General features: G+C 44.2%; 1 protein-coding gene across 2 annotated transcripts in view; it reads left to right on the top strand.

Annotated features, from left to right (window-relative positions):
• Nucleotides 1–12,222, top strand: part of eloal (elongin A, like) — a 213,177-nt gene extending 200,955 nt beyond the window's left edge. The window contains exon 11 of one of the 2 annotated variants that reach the window (XM_069885986.1): nucleotides 11,471–12,222. In XM_069885986.1, coding sequence (XP_069742087.1) covers nucleotides 11,471–11,487 — 17 coding nt within the window. In that variant the 3' untranslated portion in view covers nucleotides 11,488–12,222. Of the gene's footprint in view, nucleotides 1–11,467 lie in introns of both variants that reach the window. The other variant, XM_069885985.1, reaches the window with a different exon arrangement.
• Nucleotides 12,223–18,771: the final 6,549 nt, after the last annotated feature.

Here is an 18,771-nt window from a genome sequence, read left to right as displayed (position 1 = left end):
GCTCTCCACCTCCCCCTCTGACCTCCTCCCCTTGATCTCCAATCCACCTCTCCAGCATCCTTCATGTCGGTGACCCCCACTCCAATCCCTGCTGCTTTTCTGTCCTCCCCTCCTGGAGATGGAATGCTTTGTCCTCAACAGAGGCATCACCGTAATCCCCCTTCACCTATACCTCAAGTTCTGCACACGCTACAGTGCCAAAATCTTCTCTCGTTGTCTCCATCTCAGTCCCCACTTCTTCCGTCAGGATTCTCTCCCCCCCCCCCCCCCCCCCCAGTGAAGAGCCTTTCTCCTGCCTTTTGCCTGCTCTGGGGTTTTTTTTAAATTTCCAACTGCCACTGAGACATCAATCCATCTTGTCTTCACCACCCCCTAGGAATGCTCTCCATGCACTCTCTGCACCAATCCCAATCTCACTATCAAACCTCCAGAGAAGGGTGGTGCTGTTGATGACTAGACAACTCTCAGACACTTGCCTTTACTTACGCCTTCAGCAGGGCCCCACGAAGAAACATCAAGCCATCGTCTCACCTACATCTCTCACTTCATCGTTTCCAGTCATCTCACTCCCATGGCTTCCAACCTCATTGTTTCCAAACCCTACACTGGCCAGTTCTATCTTGTACCCAAGATCCTGGTAGACCCATGGTTTTCATGTGCTCCTGCCCCATGAAACTTCTTATCTTGACTCTATTTTTCCCCCAGTTCAGTCCCTCCCCATCTACACTCATGATATCTCACATGCACTCATTAACCAACAACATCCATGTGAGGACCCAACCACCCCATTTTCACCTCTAGGACCCCCAATCCCCATGCACCTCTATCCCCCATACCGAAGGTCTTAAAGCCCTCCATGTCCCAACCAGACCCCTTTCATCACTACTTTCCTCTGCCTGTTCTCATTCTCAATAATTTCTCCTTTGCCTCATCCCTCTTTCTCCAAGTCAAAGAGATATCTATGGATGTCCACATGGGTCCCAGCTATGCCTGCCTTTATATTGGCTATGTGGAGCAATCCATGCTGCAAACCTCAGCTACATTGATATCTCCACAAGTGCTTCCTACAGCACCCATGAGGAGCTCGTTCACTTTACCAACTTTGCGGTTAAATTCCACCCCAACTTCAAATTCAGTTGGTCCATCTTTGACAACACTCTCCCCTTTCTCGACCTCTCTGTCTCCATCTCGGTATTCAGACTCTCTAAAGATATTTTCTGCAGACCCACCAACCCCAACAGTTACCTCTACTGCACCTCTTCACATTCTGTACCCTATAAGGATTCTATTCCTTTCAATTCCTCCGCTTCCATTGCTTCTGCTCCCACAACGTAGTCTTCCATTTCAAAACATATGGAATGTCCTCCTTCTTCAAAAAGATGTGGTTTCCCTTCTTTTGCCACTAATAGCCCTTACCCACATCTCTATTTCATGCACATCTGTTCTGCACCCCCCCACCCACCACCCCCGAGACGCAAAAAGGACCGGATCGCCTTGTCCTCACCAACCACCCCACCAGCCTCTGCATCCAATATATTATTTATTCTGTGCAATTTCTTCCACCTACAATGTGGTCCCACCACCAGACACCATTTCCCCTCTCCGCTTTCTCCAGGGGTTACTCCTTCTGGGACTCCCTCTTCCACTCATCCCATCCCACTTATTGCCCTCTCGGTAACTACCCTTCTGACCATAAGAAAAGCTAGACTTACACCCGCACCTCCTCCCTCAGCTCCATTCGAGGCCCCAGAGAGCCCTAAGAGAAGGAACACTTCTAAATCTGCAGAGGTCATCTACTGCATCCCATGCTCCTGTTGGGGCCACCTCGATTTTGGAGAAATGGGTGGCAGACTGGGAGATCATTTCTTTGAGCATCCTAACCCTAATGTCTGCCACAATAACAGGGACCAGCCAATGTGCAACCATTTTAATTCTGCACCCCATTCCAGGGTCGATCCCAAGGGGAACATCCGTGGGCATTGCCACCCCAACGAGGTGCTGTGCCCCCCATACGGTTGTGGCTAACCCTGGCTGTCAGACCCACCCCCCACTCCCTCCCACATCACTAGTGTCTAGCTTGATCCACACTAGCAAATTTCGACCCACCCCCAGCCACATCACTAGCGTGCATCAAGAGTCAGTAACGTCTTGTGACATTTGACGCAATAAAAGGAGCGCCCTTGTCTCCTACATCAAAGGGGTGGATAGTAATAACAAAAGGTAGGACCCGGCAGCCAATAGGACCCTTCCCCCACACCCTGGTCGACAGGTAGGTCCCAGCTAGTACCCCTCTAGCACGCTAATGCCCCCCTGTAATATTTGTTCTGGCACCCCCTGCCCTATTCCCAAACTGATATGTTTGTTCGTAGTCTCGTGCACTGCCAAACTGAGGCTATCTACAAATTGGAGGAACACCACCTGATGCTCCTTCTGAGCTCTCTCCAACCAGACAGTATTAACACAAATGTCTCCATTTTCTGTTAAACCCCTCCCCACATTTCTTTCTCTATCACTCTGTCTCTTTTCCTCCAGTTCCCCATCCCCTTCCCTCTCCATTCAGAGAGCTATCCCTCCCCCAGTCACTACTCAGCTTTTTTCTCTTCTGCCCTTCCACCCATATCCACCTTAGACCACTTAGTTGTTTGCCTGCACTCATCCCCCTGCCCCTTCCTTCTCTCCTCCTGCCACCTTTTTATTGAGGGCCCTGCCTGCATTTTGTTCATACCTTGACCAAGAGCCCAGGCCTGAAACGTTGGTTACCTTTTACTTCCTATGAACATTGCATGACCTTCTGTGTTCCTCCAGCACTTCTGCGTGTTGCACTACAATCCCTGCACCTGCAGACGCTTCTGTTTAACCCCAAGTTCAGTTTCTCAGTTGCAACCCAATTCCCAAGTCACAGTGAATTTTAAGTTGATTTGTCACATCATACCTGGTTCAGAGAGACCGATTCTTCTGCGAGTTACAGATCTACTCTAACATTCACACAGCAGTGTAATGCAGGAGATGGACAATTGCAGTGTAGAGAAGTTACAATGACATAAAGGTCAATGAGTACAAAGCAAATGTATCATGGGTGTGGGGGGACGAGGGGGAGGGAGTGAATTTAAGCCTGTTGGTGCATGTGTATATTTTTGATCCTTCTTCCCAACAGGACGAGGAGAGAAGAGTGTGCCTGCAGTATGTTGGATCCTGTATTTTGAGGCTGCCTTTCTTAGCCAGCATGAGATTGAGTCCATTGAGAGGAGGGACGTTTGCTTGATATTCTGAGCTGCATGCACTACTCCCTGACAGGTTTCCTTAGACCAGCTGGCAATTGCAGCCCTGGTCCCAGTGACCAATCCCAGAAAAATCCGACACTGTCTGTAAGGAGTTTCTACATTCTCCTTGTACCTTTGTGAGTTTCCTCCAGGTGTTCAGTTTTATCTCATCCTCCAAACATGTACAGGGATTGTAGGGGGTTAATTGGTATATTTGGGTGGCATGGGCTCGTTGGCCGGAAGGGTCCGTTACTGTGCTCTATGTCTAAGAAAATGCAGTTTTCTAGTTTGATGGCTAAATCAGAGGAGAACTTACACAGTGAATGATAGGGCCATGGGGAATGTAGTAGGTCAAAGAGACTTGGGGGTTCAAGTGAACAGTGGTGGTGAAGAAGCTGCTTGGCTCACATACCTTCATCAAGACACCTCAGCTCTTCCTCCGCTACATCGATGATTTCTTTAGTGCTGCCCCATATAACCATGATGACCTCGTCAACTTTATCCACTTTGCTGCCAACTTCCTCCCTGATCTTAAGTTCACTTGGTCCATCTCTAGCAACAACTCTCCCTTTTCTCAATCATCTCGGGAGGAAATACTCTTGACAGGTATCTTCTACAAACACACAAACTCCCACAGCTACCTTGACTATATCACTTCACAACCTGTCCCAGGAAAGGATTCCATTCCTTTCACTCAATTCTTCTGTCACCATCGCATCTGCTCCCAGGATGAGGACTTCCATACCAAATCATCAGAGATGTTCTCCTTCTTTAAACAATGTGGCTTCCTCTCTACCACCAGCAGCTCAGCACTCGCCTGCATATCCTCTGCCACCCGCACATCTGCTCTGGCCTCCCCCACCCCCACGTGCAACAAGGATAGGATACCAACCTCCGCATCCAACTTAACCTCCTTCACCATTTCCACCATCAACTAAGTGATTCCCACCACCAGATACATATTCCCCTCTCTGACTTCCACTGGTACCTCACCCTCCATGACTTGCTCGCCCACTCTTCCCTCCCCACCAATTGCCCCCTTGACACTTACCCCTGTGACCGCAGGAGATGCTCCACTTGCTCCCACGCCTCCTCCCTCACCACCCTTCGGGGACCCAAACAGTCCTTCCAAGTGAAGCAACATTTCACTTGTGAATCTGCAGGGGTTCATCTACTGCATCCGGTGCTCCTGCTGGGGTCTCCTCAATGTCAGAGCAACTGGACGCAGAGTCGGGATTGCTTTGTTGAGCAATAGTGTGGATCTCCCAGTGACCACCCATTTTAATTTCCTGACCCATTCCCTTGCTGATAGGTCTATCCATGGTCTTATGCATGACCGGACTGAGACCACCCGCACATCTTCCATCTGGTCACCCTCCAACTGGACGGCATTAACATGGGCCCCCTCTCCATATTCTTCCCCATCTCCTTTCTTCTAGGTCTCTCTCTCTCTCTCTCTCTCTCTCTCTTTTTCCTCTGTCTCCTTTCACAAAGCCAAAATTAATTCTCACCTTTCCTCTCATCATATCAATTAACACCTTTCGTCTGTACTCTTCCCGCTCCCACTCTTCCTCCAGCTTTTAATTCAGATGCTGTTTTCTTCACTCACACCTTGAAAGAGGGGCTCAGGCCCGAAAAGCCGGAAATATATCTTTACCTCCTATGGCTGCTGCGAGACTTGCTGGGTTCCTCCAGCAGTTTTGCATTTTGACTAGAATTACAGACAACATTTGCAGACTTTTGTGTTTCACACATAACTCCATCAGTCAGGCCATTGAGTGGAGGAGCTGGGGCAAAACAATTCAACTGTACAGGACATTAATGAGACCACAGCTGAAGTATTTTGATTTTGATCCTCATATACCTCCTTCTTGATGGTAGTAAGAGAAGATACTGTGTACTGGATGAAGTGGGTCCTCAGTAATTCTAGCCCTACTTAAGCAATGCTCCTGGTGAATGTCGTCAGTGGAGGAAGGAGCAACTCCAATGAGGTTCTTGTCTGTTTTGATGATTCACTGTATTAACTTCTGGTTTGATGCTTCGCCATAATGCAGCCAGACAGGACACTCTCAATTGTGCTTCTATAAAATGATTCCCCTCCTCTTTAATATATGAACTCTAGTGTGACATTCCCCAAATGAATGGGAATTGAACATGAATTAGTACATCTCATTACACTGTTACTAATGAAAGATGTAATCAGACTTTAAAAATGCATGCTTAAGATGTTCTCTGTGAGGAATTCTGCTGTGGAACATTTTTAAAGATGGGATCTCCCATTGGTAGTGGGAAAAGTAGGAAACCCTAATGATTTCAGCAAATTATTCCCAAATGGCAGAGAAACTAGATGCTTTAATGATCCAAATTTTTTGAAAGTTTCTTGCAATAAAGGTGAAATGTTTTTTTTTCACATTTCTCAATGTTTACATCATTACAAACAACCTAACATTTTGCAGAGCGGCTCATACTTTACTCCTCAGGTGCATCACTCTGGATTCATGATTAGTGAAGGGAGAATCGATCATTGATCTTATTAAAGCAAGGTTTTTCTTGTTGTAAACAGACAATTTTCCCATAGTGATGAAAATATACCTTGAATTAATAAATCAACCCCTGGGCTTTTCAGTGGATGGATTATCTTTCTTCAATGAAAAGAAAATTATGACGTGCACATGATTTTTATGAACCATGAAGGTATCGATTGGGCTTTGTGGAAATTTTGCAGTTTTGTCCGTTTAAGAGTTTACTTGAGGTCATCAAGGATGATAAAAGTAAAACTAAGATTTCACCCAGAAAAGCTTGAATTTAACCCAGTCAGTGTTGCTTGCTGATTCACATTTCAGATTTATTGTCCAAAGTACATCCATGACATCACATACAGCCCTGAGGTTCCTTTTCTCCTTTGGGCGCGGCAGAATTACCACCAATTGGTAGCGCAAAAAAAATGTACACAGAATAAAACATGTAAACAGATAACAAATGTAAACAAACCAATACAGAGAGAATTTTAAAAAAATCAATAAAGTGCACGAAAGAGTCCTTAAATGAATCTCCGATTGAGTTTGTTGTGAGACAAGTTGCTTTAATGAAGTGTGGGAGGAAACTGGAGCCCTCGGGGAAAACCTATGCAGACACAGGGAGAATGTACAAACTCCTTACAGACAGCACGGGATATGAACCCTGGTCCCTATCGCTGGTGCTGTAATGGTGTTGTGCTAACCATTACACTAACCGTGCTTCCCTCAAGGATCTGACAAATGGGGTACAAGGCGGGGAAGCTTGAAATTATCTATTTTGACAGAAAAAATAAAAATGATGCACATTATCTAAATGGTGAAGAATTATAGACCTCAGATTCAGAGGGATCTGGATGTTCTAATGAATGATTTATGAAAAGCTCGTTTCCTATTCATTTATTAAGGGCATTGATAAGACTTCACCTGAAGAATTGTGCAGAGTATTGGTCTCCTCATTTAAGAATGTGTGTGTGTGTGTGTGTGTGTGTGTGTGTGTGTGTGTGTGTGTGTGTGTGTGTGTGTGTGTGTGTGTGTGTGTGTGTGTGTGTGTGTGTTTTCACAGTGTAAAGGATACTTCTGTGAGCAATCAAAAAGGTCAACAATAACATACGTACAGCAATATAAAGTAGAAGGACAAATGAACAATGACAAAATATAGAATTACAATAAAATAAAGATTAATGAGTACAAAACAAGGGCAGCTTGAGAGCACTGTTGTGGGGTTTATTCAGGAGCCTGATAGTTGCAGGGAAGAAATTGCCTTTTGGCGTGCACTTTCCCCACTCTTGAGCCTTCTCTCCAATGGGAGGTGGGCGAAGAGAGTGTGTTCAGGGTGTGATTGGTCCTTCAGTTTGATGGTGTGCAATGGTCACCCCGCGTGAACAGAATTCACAACCAGACATCTTCTACTGCTCAGATCTTGATGCTAAAGAACTGCTTGAGAAGAAAAAGGGAAGGAAAGGTGAAGATAAGAAAGGAAAAGAAGATGAGATGGGGAGGAGAAAGGTAGAAAAGAAGAAAGGAGGAGATGGAAAATGATACAGTTTTCCTTGGAGCAGTGGAATAGGAAAAGGCGCTGCTTTCAGGAAAAGAAAGATTGGAGAAGATGCACTGTGCTTGGGAGGCTTCTGGAATAGAAATGGAAATATCGCAACACAGTACAGGCCCTTCAGCTTACAGTGTTGTGCCGACTTCTGTCAACCTATGCCACAACAATCTAATTTTTCTGCTACCTAATTCAGCAGACTTGATTGGATAAGAGAAATTAAAGAAAATATTTGCCATGGGAAGGGATTTTAATGAGAGTTAACTGGCATGGTTAGCGTATTATGTGCCAGCAACCTTGGTTCGAATCTGGCTGCTGTCTGTAAGGAATTTGTAAGTTCTCCCTGGTTTCCCCAGATGCTCTGGTTTCCTCCCACCCTCCAAAAACATAGGGGTTGTAGGCTAAATGAGTGAAATTGGGATTTATGGGTTTCAATGACTGGAATTGGCTTTGACCATGTGGTAAATAAAATTAAAATAATATATGGGCACACACAGGGAGCCAGCAATAGTGTGTGACAAGTGGGGACATGCTGTGGAACTGCAATACGACTTTCAATCGCTTTCTTAGATGGTTACATTTGTGGCCATTGTCAGGCTTTGTATGGCAAAATTAGAATACTCTGCTTCACAACTACCCTAATTAATCTTTTCCAATAGCCAGTTCCTCTCCAATCATTTGCACCTTTAATTAATCCAAACATGAATGAGTATCCTCCCTCCTTTTCTCAAAGTTCTGCCCTTGAGTCCATGGCAACTCAAACCTAAAATTCTTCCAAGGTTTCATGTGGAAAATATGTTGATCAGTGCAAATGCAAAACTTCATCTTATGTAGACATCAAAAAATATTTTGCGGTCACTGATTCAACTTGAATCAAGAATAATTATTCGTCCACACAAGGTTAATGCAATAGTTATCAACTCAGAAACAGAGATTAGATTCGGAGGCAGTGCTAGGCAGAAAGCCAGGCATGCCTGCTCTGCTTATTTGGATCCAAGTCTCCAAATACATCCCAGCCAAATCAAGACCAAGCTTGCCTCTCCATTCAGGCTAGAGAGAATTAAAGGTAAACTACATTAATTGCTTGGAATTAGATTGTCCAACAAGTCTCATTTCTCAAGGTGCAATAAAATTACCTTAATTTACCATCTGACACTTTGGAGTCCATGATTCCATCTGGTCCCGATCCCTCTGCAAGCATTGAAAACCTTCCTTGCTGTCCACTACACCTTCAATCTTTGTGTCAATCTGCAAACTTGCTGATCCAATTTACCACATTATCATCCAGATTATTGATATAGATGACAGATAACAACAGACCCAGCACCAATTTTTGAGGCACACCACTAGTTCCAGGTCTCCAGTTAGAGAGGCAATCATCCACGACCACTCTCTGATTTCTCCCAATGTCAAATCCATGAATATTGAGCATCTGAACATTCCTGACTAATCTGTCATGTGGGACCATGTCACAGGTCTTACTGAAATCAATTCAGACAAAATTTACAGCCTTTCTTTCATCAAGTTCCCTGGTACCCTCCTCTTAAAAACTCTAGAAGTTTAGTTAAACATGACCTAATACTCACAAAGCCACGTTGACTATCCGTAATCAGTCCCTAACTATTCAAATAATTGAATAACCAATCTCTTAGAACACCTTCCAATGATTTTCCTACTACTGATATCAGGCTCACCAGCCCATAATTTACTGGGTAATTTTTGAAACCTCTTTTAAACAATGGAACAATTTGAGCTGGCCAAAATTTCACCTGCGGTTGAGAACATTTTAAATACATCTGCTAGGGCCCCGGAACTTCTTCACTAGCCTCCTTCAAGGTTCGAAGGGATACCTTGTCACACCCTGAGGATTTATCCACCCTTATTTCCTTTAAGACAGCAAGCACCTTGTCCTCTTTAATCTGTATAGGTTCCATGACTTCGCTGCTTGTTTGCCTCATTTTCTTAGACTCTGTGCCAGTTTCCTGAGTAAATACAGATGTAAAGAAACAATTTGAGATCACTCCCTTCTCATACATACATGGACAACCACTCTGATCTTCGAGAACCAATATTGTTCCTTATTTTCTGTTTGCTCTTCCTATACCTCTAGGCCCTTAGGATTTTCCTTCACCTTGTTTGCCAAAGCAACCTCATATTTTCTTTTAGCCCTCCTGATTTCCACTTACTCTTGCATTTATTACACTCCTCATTTGCTCATATACCTGCTGCCCCTCTCCCTCTTCTTCGTAACCAGATCCTCAATATCCCTCAAAAACAAGGTTCTTTATGCCTGTTAACTTGGCCTTTAATCCTGACAGGAACATACAAACTCTGTGCTCACTGGGGTGGGGTTCTTGTGGCTATATCCTCAGCATGTATGACTGTACCGATAGCTCAGTGGTTAGAGCACTGGACTTGTAAACCAGGGGTCAATGAGTTTGATCCTCACTGGGGCCTCATTTCTGTGAGGGGCGCTGGGCAAGGCGGTAACTCTCTGTCTTCCCTACAGTAGAAAAAGTTAAAGAATTTCTTGTATGTTACATTCTAAATATAGTATTACGTGACAATAATGGAACCTTACCTTATCTTGAAATGTGTCAGTTGGCAGCATTCAATTGTGGAGAGCTCGTTCCACTGGAAGACAGACCAAATTGTATTTTCACCAAGCTGCTCTTCCAACAATAGTCCACATTGGTCTCGTTGTGTTCAGAAACAATCTGAAGTGTACGGAGTCCGGTGTTAAACAGTTCCTTGGCACGAACCTCAACCAAGACCACTATCTCTCCGTCTTGCTCTTCCCGGCACACAGTCCACGAGGAAGTCATTTCTCCTTTCTCACATATGTGTAGAGTAAATCACGCAACTGTTTATTCCATCATAATGTGCAGAATAGCTCTTTGTCAAGCACCATCGAAAGTATCTCACCCAGATGCACCACAGCTTGGGATGGGAACTGCTCTGCCCAAGACAGCAAGTTGTGAACACAACTCAGGCCATCACACAAACTGACCACCCTTCAATCAACCCCCTCAATTGATCCTGTCTTCATCTCCTGCTGCCTCAAAACAGTTGTCAACTCATCCCACCCCGGTCACCCTCTCTCCTACCAGGCAAATAGGTTTGAAAAGGTGAACTTCTAAATTCAAGGACAGTTCCTTTTCAACTCTTGAACTGATCTCTTATCAGTAAGAAATTATGCCTGCACTGTTAACTGCATGTTTCTCTATACTTTGTTCTTTAGACTTTATGTAACACTATCACCTGCATATTTACTTTTATTCTTCCCCTACCTGTTGAACCAGGTGTAGGTTGATTTGTTTGGATAGCACACCAAACTAATCTTTTCACTGTATCTCAATGTACATGACAATAAACAATTGAATCAAGGTCTTGGGGTTCTCCAACAAATGTAGGGAGACAACTAATTGATTTAACTAATTCCAAAAAAATGTCAGTCCTTCGTGAATGAAATCACAAACCATTGCTTTAACATATTTACTAATTTATTGCTGAAGGTTGCTATTGTTAGGTTTATATATGCAGACAACACAAGTAAAGTTTAATTAACTATCCTTACCTGAAACATTGTGATTTTCTCTCTCCACGGATGCTGTCGGAGAAGGGATAGAGGAGGATCAGAGCCAACACCACCAGGCTGAGGAACAGCTTCTTCCCAAGGGCAGTGAGAATGCTGAAGGACCAAAGGAACTGCTCACATTAACCATCTGAGACTCACATTTGTACAAAATAATATTTATTTTTATAGATACAATACTTGTCCTGCTTATGTATGTGTGTTATGTCTGGTTGTGTGTCTGTGTGTTTTGCATTGAGGACCGGAGAACGCTGTTTCGTCGGGTTGTACTTGTACAATCAGATGACGATAAACCTGACCTGCCTGATCTATCAAGTTTCCCAGCATTTTCTGTTTTTATTTCAACTGTGCAACATTTGCAGGGTTCTTGACCTGCAGCACTGTGGCTGACATGTTTAAATTGAAAAGGGCTAGAGAAACTCAGCAGGTCACGCAGCTTTCGTGGGAAGTGTTTAATTCTGTGTCTAAATTGAGTGATTGTGAATGAAGTAGTTGTGATCTCTAGTGGTAAAGCCTTGAATAACAATGGTTTAATTTTTGCTGATACTAGCAGGACAGAAATACGAATAAGGAAAACGTGAATATTGGTGCAGCTGCCAACACTCAGCAGGACAAAGGGACGGATTCCATGCTGCAAATCTCCATTCGTCTGTGAAGATGTCAGTTCAAGTTCATTATCGTCTGACTCAACATGCACAACCAGACAAAACACTGTTTCTCCAGACCACGGTGTAGTCAGGGGCGGCCAACCTTTTACCAGATGGTGTGTCAGGGGTTGAACAGCGGGCGCACTGATGCTACCAGAAATGAAATGAAATAAATACTGATGGTCTCTGCTTGAAGTATGTAATGTACAATGCATGAATAGAACTGACAATAATTTATCAAAAAACAGTTCACAGAACAAGTTCAAGCAACGAGATCAACCGTATTCCTTCCAAAAAACTATGATGATACATTTCAGATCAGGGAAGGCATCTTCAAATCTGGAAATGCACCAAAAATCACGAGTTAGTTATTGAAACGACACAATTAAAAATAACATAAAAGTCAAAAAGGAGAAAAATTAGTCACAAAGAAAACAAAATAACCCCAAAATAGACAGCAGCTCAATCAGTGGGAAACTTGATTTTGTTTGTTGTTTGATAACGTTTCGACATTGGGTGACATCCTAGTTGATGCCAACAGCAAGACATCATCTCAAAGAGTTGTGCTATCAAACTCACCACCGGTAGAACAAACTACTTAGTAGGAGTGATAAAATCATCCCTTACTGGATATAAATATTTCAGACAGACATGTGAGATGCTGCAAACTTGGTTGTTTTTAAATAATTCTTCAAATAGTTCAAAAGTTTTAAAAATAATCAGTAACAATTATTTTTGTTGCAAAACTGTGAACATAAATAAATGTCAAATACATCTTAAATCTTTCTCACCAGAAGCTGTTGTGTATTCCTCTCAACTTCTGCCTTTGATCCAGATTTCCCACTTTTATTTCATTTCCCTTCATTCTAACTACAAGTATGTGAGGCAAGTCCCATTTCAACGGAATTCGCTTTGTGCTAAATGAGTTTTGTTTGCGGCTGGAGTCTGAGGAAGGAACATTGCAGTGGACATCTGGCTTTGTGCCTTTATGAGTGGTTCATGGGAGAAGGGAAAAGGGGGAGTGGCTCAGGGGAGAGGGGAGAGGGAGCGGTGTCGGTGGCTCATGGGAGGGGAGTGAGCACCTTGGGGTCGTTCTAAACGTTTTGCCCCGTCAATTGCTCAGCTCCACATTCACCAGTGGGTGAATGGCCCGCCCCCACACACACACACACACACACACACACACACACACACACACACACACACACACACACACACACACACACACACACACACACACACACACACACACACAGTCCATGGGGTGAATGAGGACAAGTTTAGTGCGGCAAATGGTGTATGTTGGAGCAGCCCAGGGGGAAATTGGGCGAACGCACTGAGTTGTGGGTTGGATAAATTTGGATTGAGGGCCATATCCACCCCGTGGGCTGTAGGTTTCCACCTGTCATACAACACACAGCACATAATAATCACACAAATACATAAAGATATAATTTTAAATAAATATTTTCCAATGAGTTGCTTGGGTGCAGGTCACTGTGCACCAATCTCACAGCCTATGGGGAGAAGTTATTTCCCAGCCTGTGGGGAGAAGTTATTTCCCAGCCTGACAGCCCTGAATTTAATGTTCCTGTACCTCCTTCTTGATGGTCATGGGTAAAAGATCCTGTGTACAGGAAGGAAATGGTCCTCAATAATTTCTTGATCCCTATTTAAGCAACACTCCCAGTGAATATCATTAATAGAGGAATGATCTTCTGGCCCAGTTTGACGCTCCTCTGTATGGACTGGTCTGATGCTTTGCAGCTACCGTACCACACAATGTGCTCCATTAAAATGTTGACAAGATGAGGGCCATTAGCCTTGCCCTCCTCAACCTCCTTGGGAAGTGTTGGTGCTGCTGCACCTCCCTGACTAACAAGGAGGAGTTGGTCCAGGATAGGTCCTCCATTATGTCCACACCAAGGAACATTGTGTTGTCCGCTCTCCATTTCGGAGTCATTGATGTGTAGTGGAGAATGGCTGACCTTCGTTCTCCTGAAGTCCGGCATCATCTCCTTCGACTTCTCAGTGTTTACGCACAGGTTGTTGCTCCTGCACTATTTTACAAGCCTCCCAGCCTCCTCCCTGTAAGCCAACTCCTCATTGCTGCCGATGACACAGACTACTAATGTATCAAGCCACGAGTCGGCAGCGTGGATGCCTGTGGGCTGAGCACACAGCCCTGAAGTGCCCCAGTGCTCAGTCTGTTAGGACTTGAGGTTTTGTTGCTAACCAGCTCTGAAATCAATGAAAGGCACACCTGGCATATGAGGCATCATTCTCAAGGTGGGTCAGGACGGAGTGGAGGGTTGAGGCTGTAGACCAGTTTGGACGGCAGGCAAACTGAAACAGGTCCAATGTTGCTGGTAGGTGTGATATAATGTGTTTCATTACCAGTCACTCAAGGCACTTCTTGATTGTAGAGGTCAGTAGAATGGTTACCACCATTCTCTTGGGCATCGATGATGGTGGTTGACTTGACTCCTGTAGCGCCATTGGACTAGATGTTGAAGATATCCGTTAGGACCTTCCCCAGCTAGGCTGCACAGTCCTTCAGCTCCTGTTGTATGTTGTCAGGGTTCACCCTGGATAGAATCCTCTTCATTTCAGCCCCGGCTATACAGGATGCCTGATCTTTGGGGGGCAGAATAAGCTTTCTTTGGTATCACATTGTGCACAATTTACAATTGGTACAGTAAACACAAATTACAATAATCATTTGCTCTCCATTAATGATTAAATGACTGCAATACCCAAGTTGTTTGCTAGTTTAAGAGGTTTGTGTTAGCTCAACTCTAACAACAATATTAGCTTGGTATTTCATTTTAAAAGACATTTACACATACAGCACGACAACAGGAACTTTCAGCCCACAAGTCCATGCCGCATAAATATCCCAATTAACCCACAACCCCTGTACATTTTGAAAGGTGGGAGGAAACCCATGCAGACTTGGGGAGAACATACAAATCCCTCGCAGATAATGCTGGATTTCAACCCAGCTTGCTGGCACTGTAATCACATTGCACTAACTGCTATGCTAACATGCTACCCTACATGTGGCATCTTGAATGTAGTAAAACCTCTGAAGGCACAGCTCAAGAGTATGATTAGATTAAACTAATGCCAAGGCAAAAAAGGAAACATTGATAAACCATTGATCACAAAGCCCAATGGGATAGGACTTATGGAAGATCTCGGCAGCAGGACTGAGCGAGAGAGAGAGGTGGCAGGGATCATGCCACCTGAGTTAGGGGACAACCATCTCCCTGTGATCTCATGGCCTGGTGTTTCTCGTTCTTGACCAATGAGAATGCAGAGAGCATGCCAGCAACTGCATCAGGTGCACTCAGAATGAAGGTACAACACAGGGTAGGGTAAGCAGCAAAATCAATAGATCAACATGACCAACAGATCCTACTACTAGTTTGCCATATCTAATCAATAACGTTGGGAGAGCGTTAAGCAGCTAGTATGAACGATCAGATGGAATAGAGAACATTACAGCACCGTACAGGCCCTTCGGCCCACAATGTTGTGCTGACCTATGTAAACCTACTCCACAATGATCTAATCCTTCCCTAGCTCACACCCATAACCCTCTATTTTTCTATCCATGTACCTATCTAAGAGTCTATTGAAAGACCCTATTGTACTAGTTCCCACCACCACCCCTGGCAATGCATTCCAGGCACCCCTACTCTCTATGTAAAGGACTCACCCCTGATGTTTCCCCTAAATCTTTCTTCCCTCACCTTATTCTGACGTCCTCTGGTATTTGCTACTGTGGCCCCAGGATAGAGGTGCTGGCTGTCCACCCTATCGACAACTCTCATAATCTTACAGACAGTCCTCTATAGTCACCTCTAAAGAGAAAAGCTCCAGCTCTAGTAACCTTCTTCATAAGACACGCTCTCCAATCCAGGCAACAGCCTGATACATCTCCTCCGCACCCTCTCCAGAGCTCCCATATGATTGCTGTAATAAGGCAACCAGAAGTGAACGCAAAGGGTTGGATGCTCCAAGAATATCCCCATCTTTAACAAAGGTGGAACCCGGAGGTTGAGTGTTAAGGACAAGCATTCTGAACTAGGCTCAGCCAAAATTGCCGTGTCGGTGATCCCTCTCGGCTCCCCTCCTCAGATCATTACAGAAGAGAACTTCCCATCAACAGCATGATGCTAAGAAGCCGCTGAGTGCATGGGATGCAGCAAAGGCTAACGGACTCACTCAACAACTGGGTCCTGGAGTGGCGCAGTTAGCGGAGTGGCCAGCACAAATAGCACCAGCAACCTGGGTTCAAATCTGGCGCTGTCTGTAAGGCGTTTGTACGTTCTCCATGGGTTTCTCTGGGTGCTCCGGTTTCCTCCCACCCTCCAGAAATGTAAGGTAATTGGTCACATGGGTGTATTTGGGCAGCACGGTCGTGGGCCAGAAGGACCAGTTACCGTGCGGTCTTTATATTAACATCCTGGCCACAGTACTGACCATCTCTGTTCCAGTATAGTTACAATACTGTTATCTCCCCACCTGTTACTGATTTTTAATAGGCCCTTTTGGTCCACAAGCCCATGCCCCCAAAATACACAACTCTTGTACATTTTTGAAGGGTGGAAGGAACGTGGGCACGCAGACATGAGGAGTATGTACAAACTCCTCACAGACAGCGGCAGAATAGAACCTAGGTTGCTAGCGCTGTAATAGCATTGCACTAATCGCTGACTGATGGCACAGATTGTTTGAGGAAATGTCACTTATATAAAGCAGGGTCAATGGTGTGTGAAATTGAAATGGTTGGCCAAAGTATGTGAGTCTGCGATGCACACCATGCTGGGGTTTTTTTTTGAGATCTACATTTGCTTCAAGCAAATGGTCTGTTTGCAGTGTTTATGTATTAACAAACCGATTGATTGAAATGGCATGAGCATGCAAATCAGATTCTATGGTTTTCATATGCCCACCAAGGAACTTTGTGCTCTCCACGATGGAACCTTTGATGTGTAGAGTGGTTGACTTTCATTCTCCTGAAGTCCACAATCATCTCCTCTGTACCGTCAACGTTGTTTTTCCTTGCACCATTTTACAAAACTTTCAACCTCCTCGCTGTTGCCGATGAGGATGTTGTATCATCTGCAAATTTGATGATTCTTTTGGAACTGAAATGGCAGTCATGTGTCAGCAGTCTCTCCAAACAACTGGAGACTCACTGGGTTATTTAGTGCTTAAAAACAAAAGTTCTATGTGGCCATCATCCTGGGTCACACACGATTACACGCAATTAATGATCAGCCTCCAACTTACGTGGTCTGTTGTTTCGTGGTTGGATCCATGCTGCCACCTCAGTCCCTGGGCTGCTCTGGGTGAGAAGGGTAAGCAGTCACAGAGAACTGAAGAGCCCCTCAGTAATGACTGCACTCCCTGTGGACCAACCTTGGAGACTAGATGAAATGCCAGCCCTTTACACTACCTGGAGAATCAACAATTAATCACACAGCGGACTGCTTGAGGCAATCCCAGTGGGGTGCAGAGCAGTTAACTGAAGGATTAAGTCTCTAAAAGCTAGAAATGACCCTGTTTCTCTACATGTCATTACATGTTTTGTTGGAAGAGGTTGTTGTTGCTCGAATGTGTGGGAACAATTGAATGAAATAAATGTCAGAATTCTGACCATCTGCCCACACGTCTCCTGTGGAGGTAGCCTTTGGGTTCCAGTGGCTCAGTCCTTTGCATGAAGCAACATCTCCTCCATCAACTCGATCCACACATTTCATTGCCTTGGGAATGCAGCCAAGATAGTAAAGGACTCATCCCACCCAAGTCGCCATTCCATCTACTGGACAGAAGATTAATGAGCTTAAAAACATAAACCTCTATATTAAAGGACAGTTTCTTTCCCGTTGTTATCAGTTATGCCTTTTGTTATCCCAATGGTAAAAGATGATGCTCTTGCATTGTGTTTTTCTCTATACCCTGCCCTGCATTCTTTGACCTAATGCCATATGAGCACCACCAACCCCAACCATTTTCACAAATCCCCATCTCCCCACTGGAATCATCTGATCACTCCTCTTTCCACCCCCACCCTGTACAATTCATCTTCCTGGCCTCTTTGCTTTTCTCACCTCTTTCTCCTATTGTCTGACATTTGCCCTCTCTCCATCATATTTCACTTCCTTATGGTTGGCCCTTCCTGAGTGGGGTCCTGCCTCACCCCTCCCATCCTGCCTCTTTACATTGCCATTTACAGTTTTTCTCAATCCTGTTGAAGAGTTTCGGCTCAAAAACTTGGTCCTCCTCCTACTAATGCCTGTCGACCTGCTGAATTCCTCCCATAGATTGTGTTTGCCATGAGATTTCAGCATCGGCTGCCTCCTACATGCCTCCAGTTTTTTCTTTTTATTTCAGATTTTAAGCATCTGCAGATTTTTCTTGATTTTCTTTCACTCACATCACTGGGATTGCCAAAGGCTAGTCACCACACACAATTAGAAACAATTAAATTATAATGATCTTAGATTTTTGATGCGGGTGAAACAATGAACTGAATCATAATTTGAACAACTGATAGTCCTTTAATCGATCTGAACTCTTGTATTCTATTTCTGTGCATTATTTTGACTTTTTTTGGCAAAGGTTCCAATCCATCCTTTAGTCAAGGTTGTCCTCTCTTCCTTGACTTTCTATTTTTTTTTGGTCATTGGCCCATTTCCTTTGGAGTTATGAAACCATGACTTTCTATTTTTGTTTTGCCAGTCACAAGCATAATAAAGGTTTAATTTTCTGGATTGTGAGATTAGTTCATGCAAGAAAAATGGGACTGGCTTGGATAACATGGACCAGTTGGGCCAAAGAACCTAGAAATAATCAGCAGGTTTTTCTATTCCACTGAGGGCAAAAACTAGATGACTTGGGTTAAGGGAGAAAGGAGGACAATGTAAATCAGTGGTTCTCAACCTTTTTCTTTCATTCACATCCCACTTTAAGTAATCCCTATGCCATGTGATTAGTAAGGATTGCTTAAGGCAGTATGTGGGTGGAAAGAAAAAGTTTGAAAACCACTGTTTTAATCGTCCCGAATTGACTCGTTATGTGCATGGTTTCATAACTCCAAAGGAAATGGGCCAATGACCATTTTTCTCCAGCAAAATATTTCAGTAACAATTGGGTCTAGAGCAGTGATTCTCAACCTTCCCTTCCCACTCAC

Source organism: Narcine bancroftii, chromosome 6 (genome assembly GCF_036971445.1).
Source record: "Narcine bancroftii isolate sNarBan1 chromosome 6, sNarBan1.hap1, whole genome shotgun sequence".
Classification (NCBI taxonomy): Eukaryota; Metazoa; Chordata; class Chondrichthyes; order Torpediniformes; family Narcinidae; genus Narcine; species Narcine bancroftii.
The sequence above is the reverse complement of the archived record's forward strand: the minus strand, read 5'-3'. Positions and strand labels throughout refer to the sequence as shown.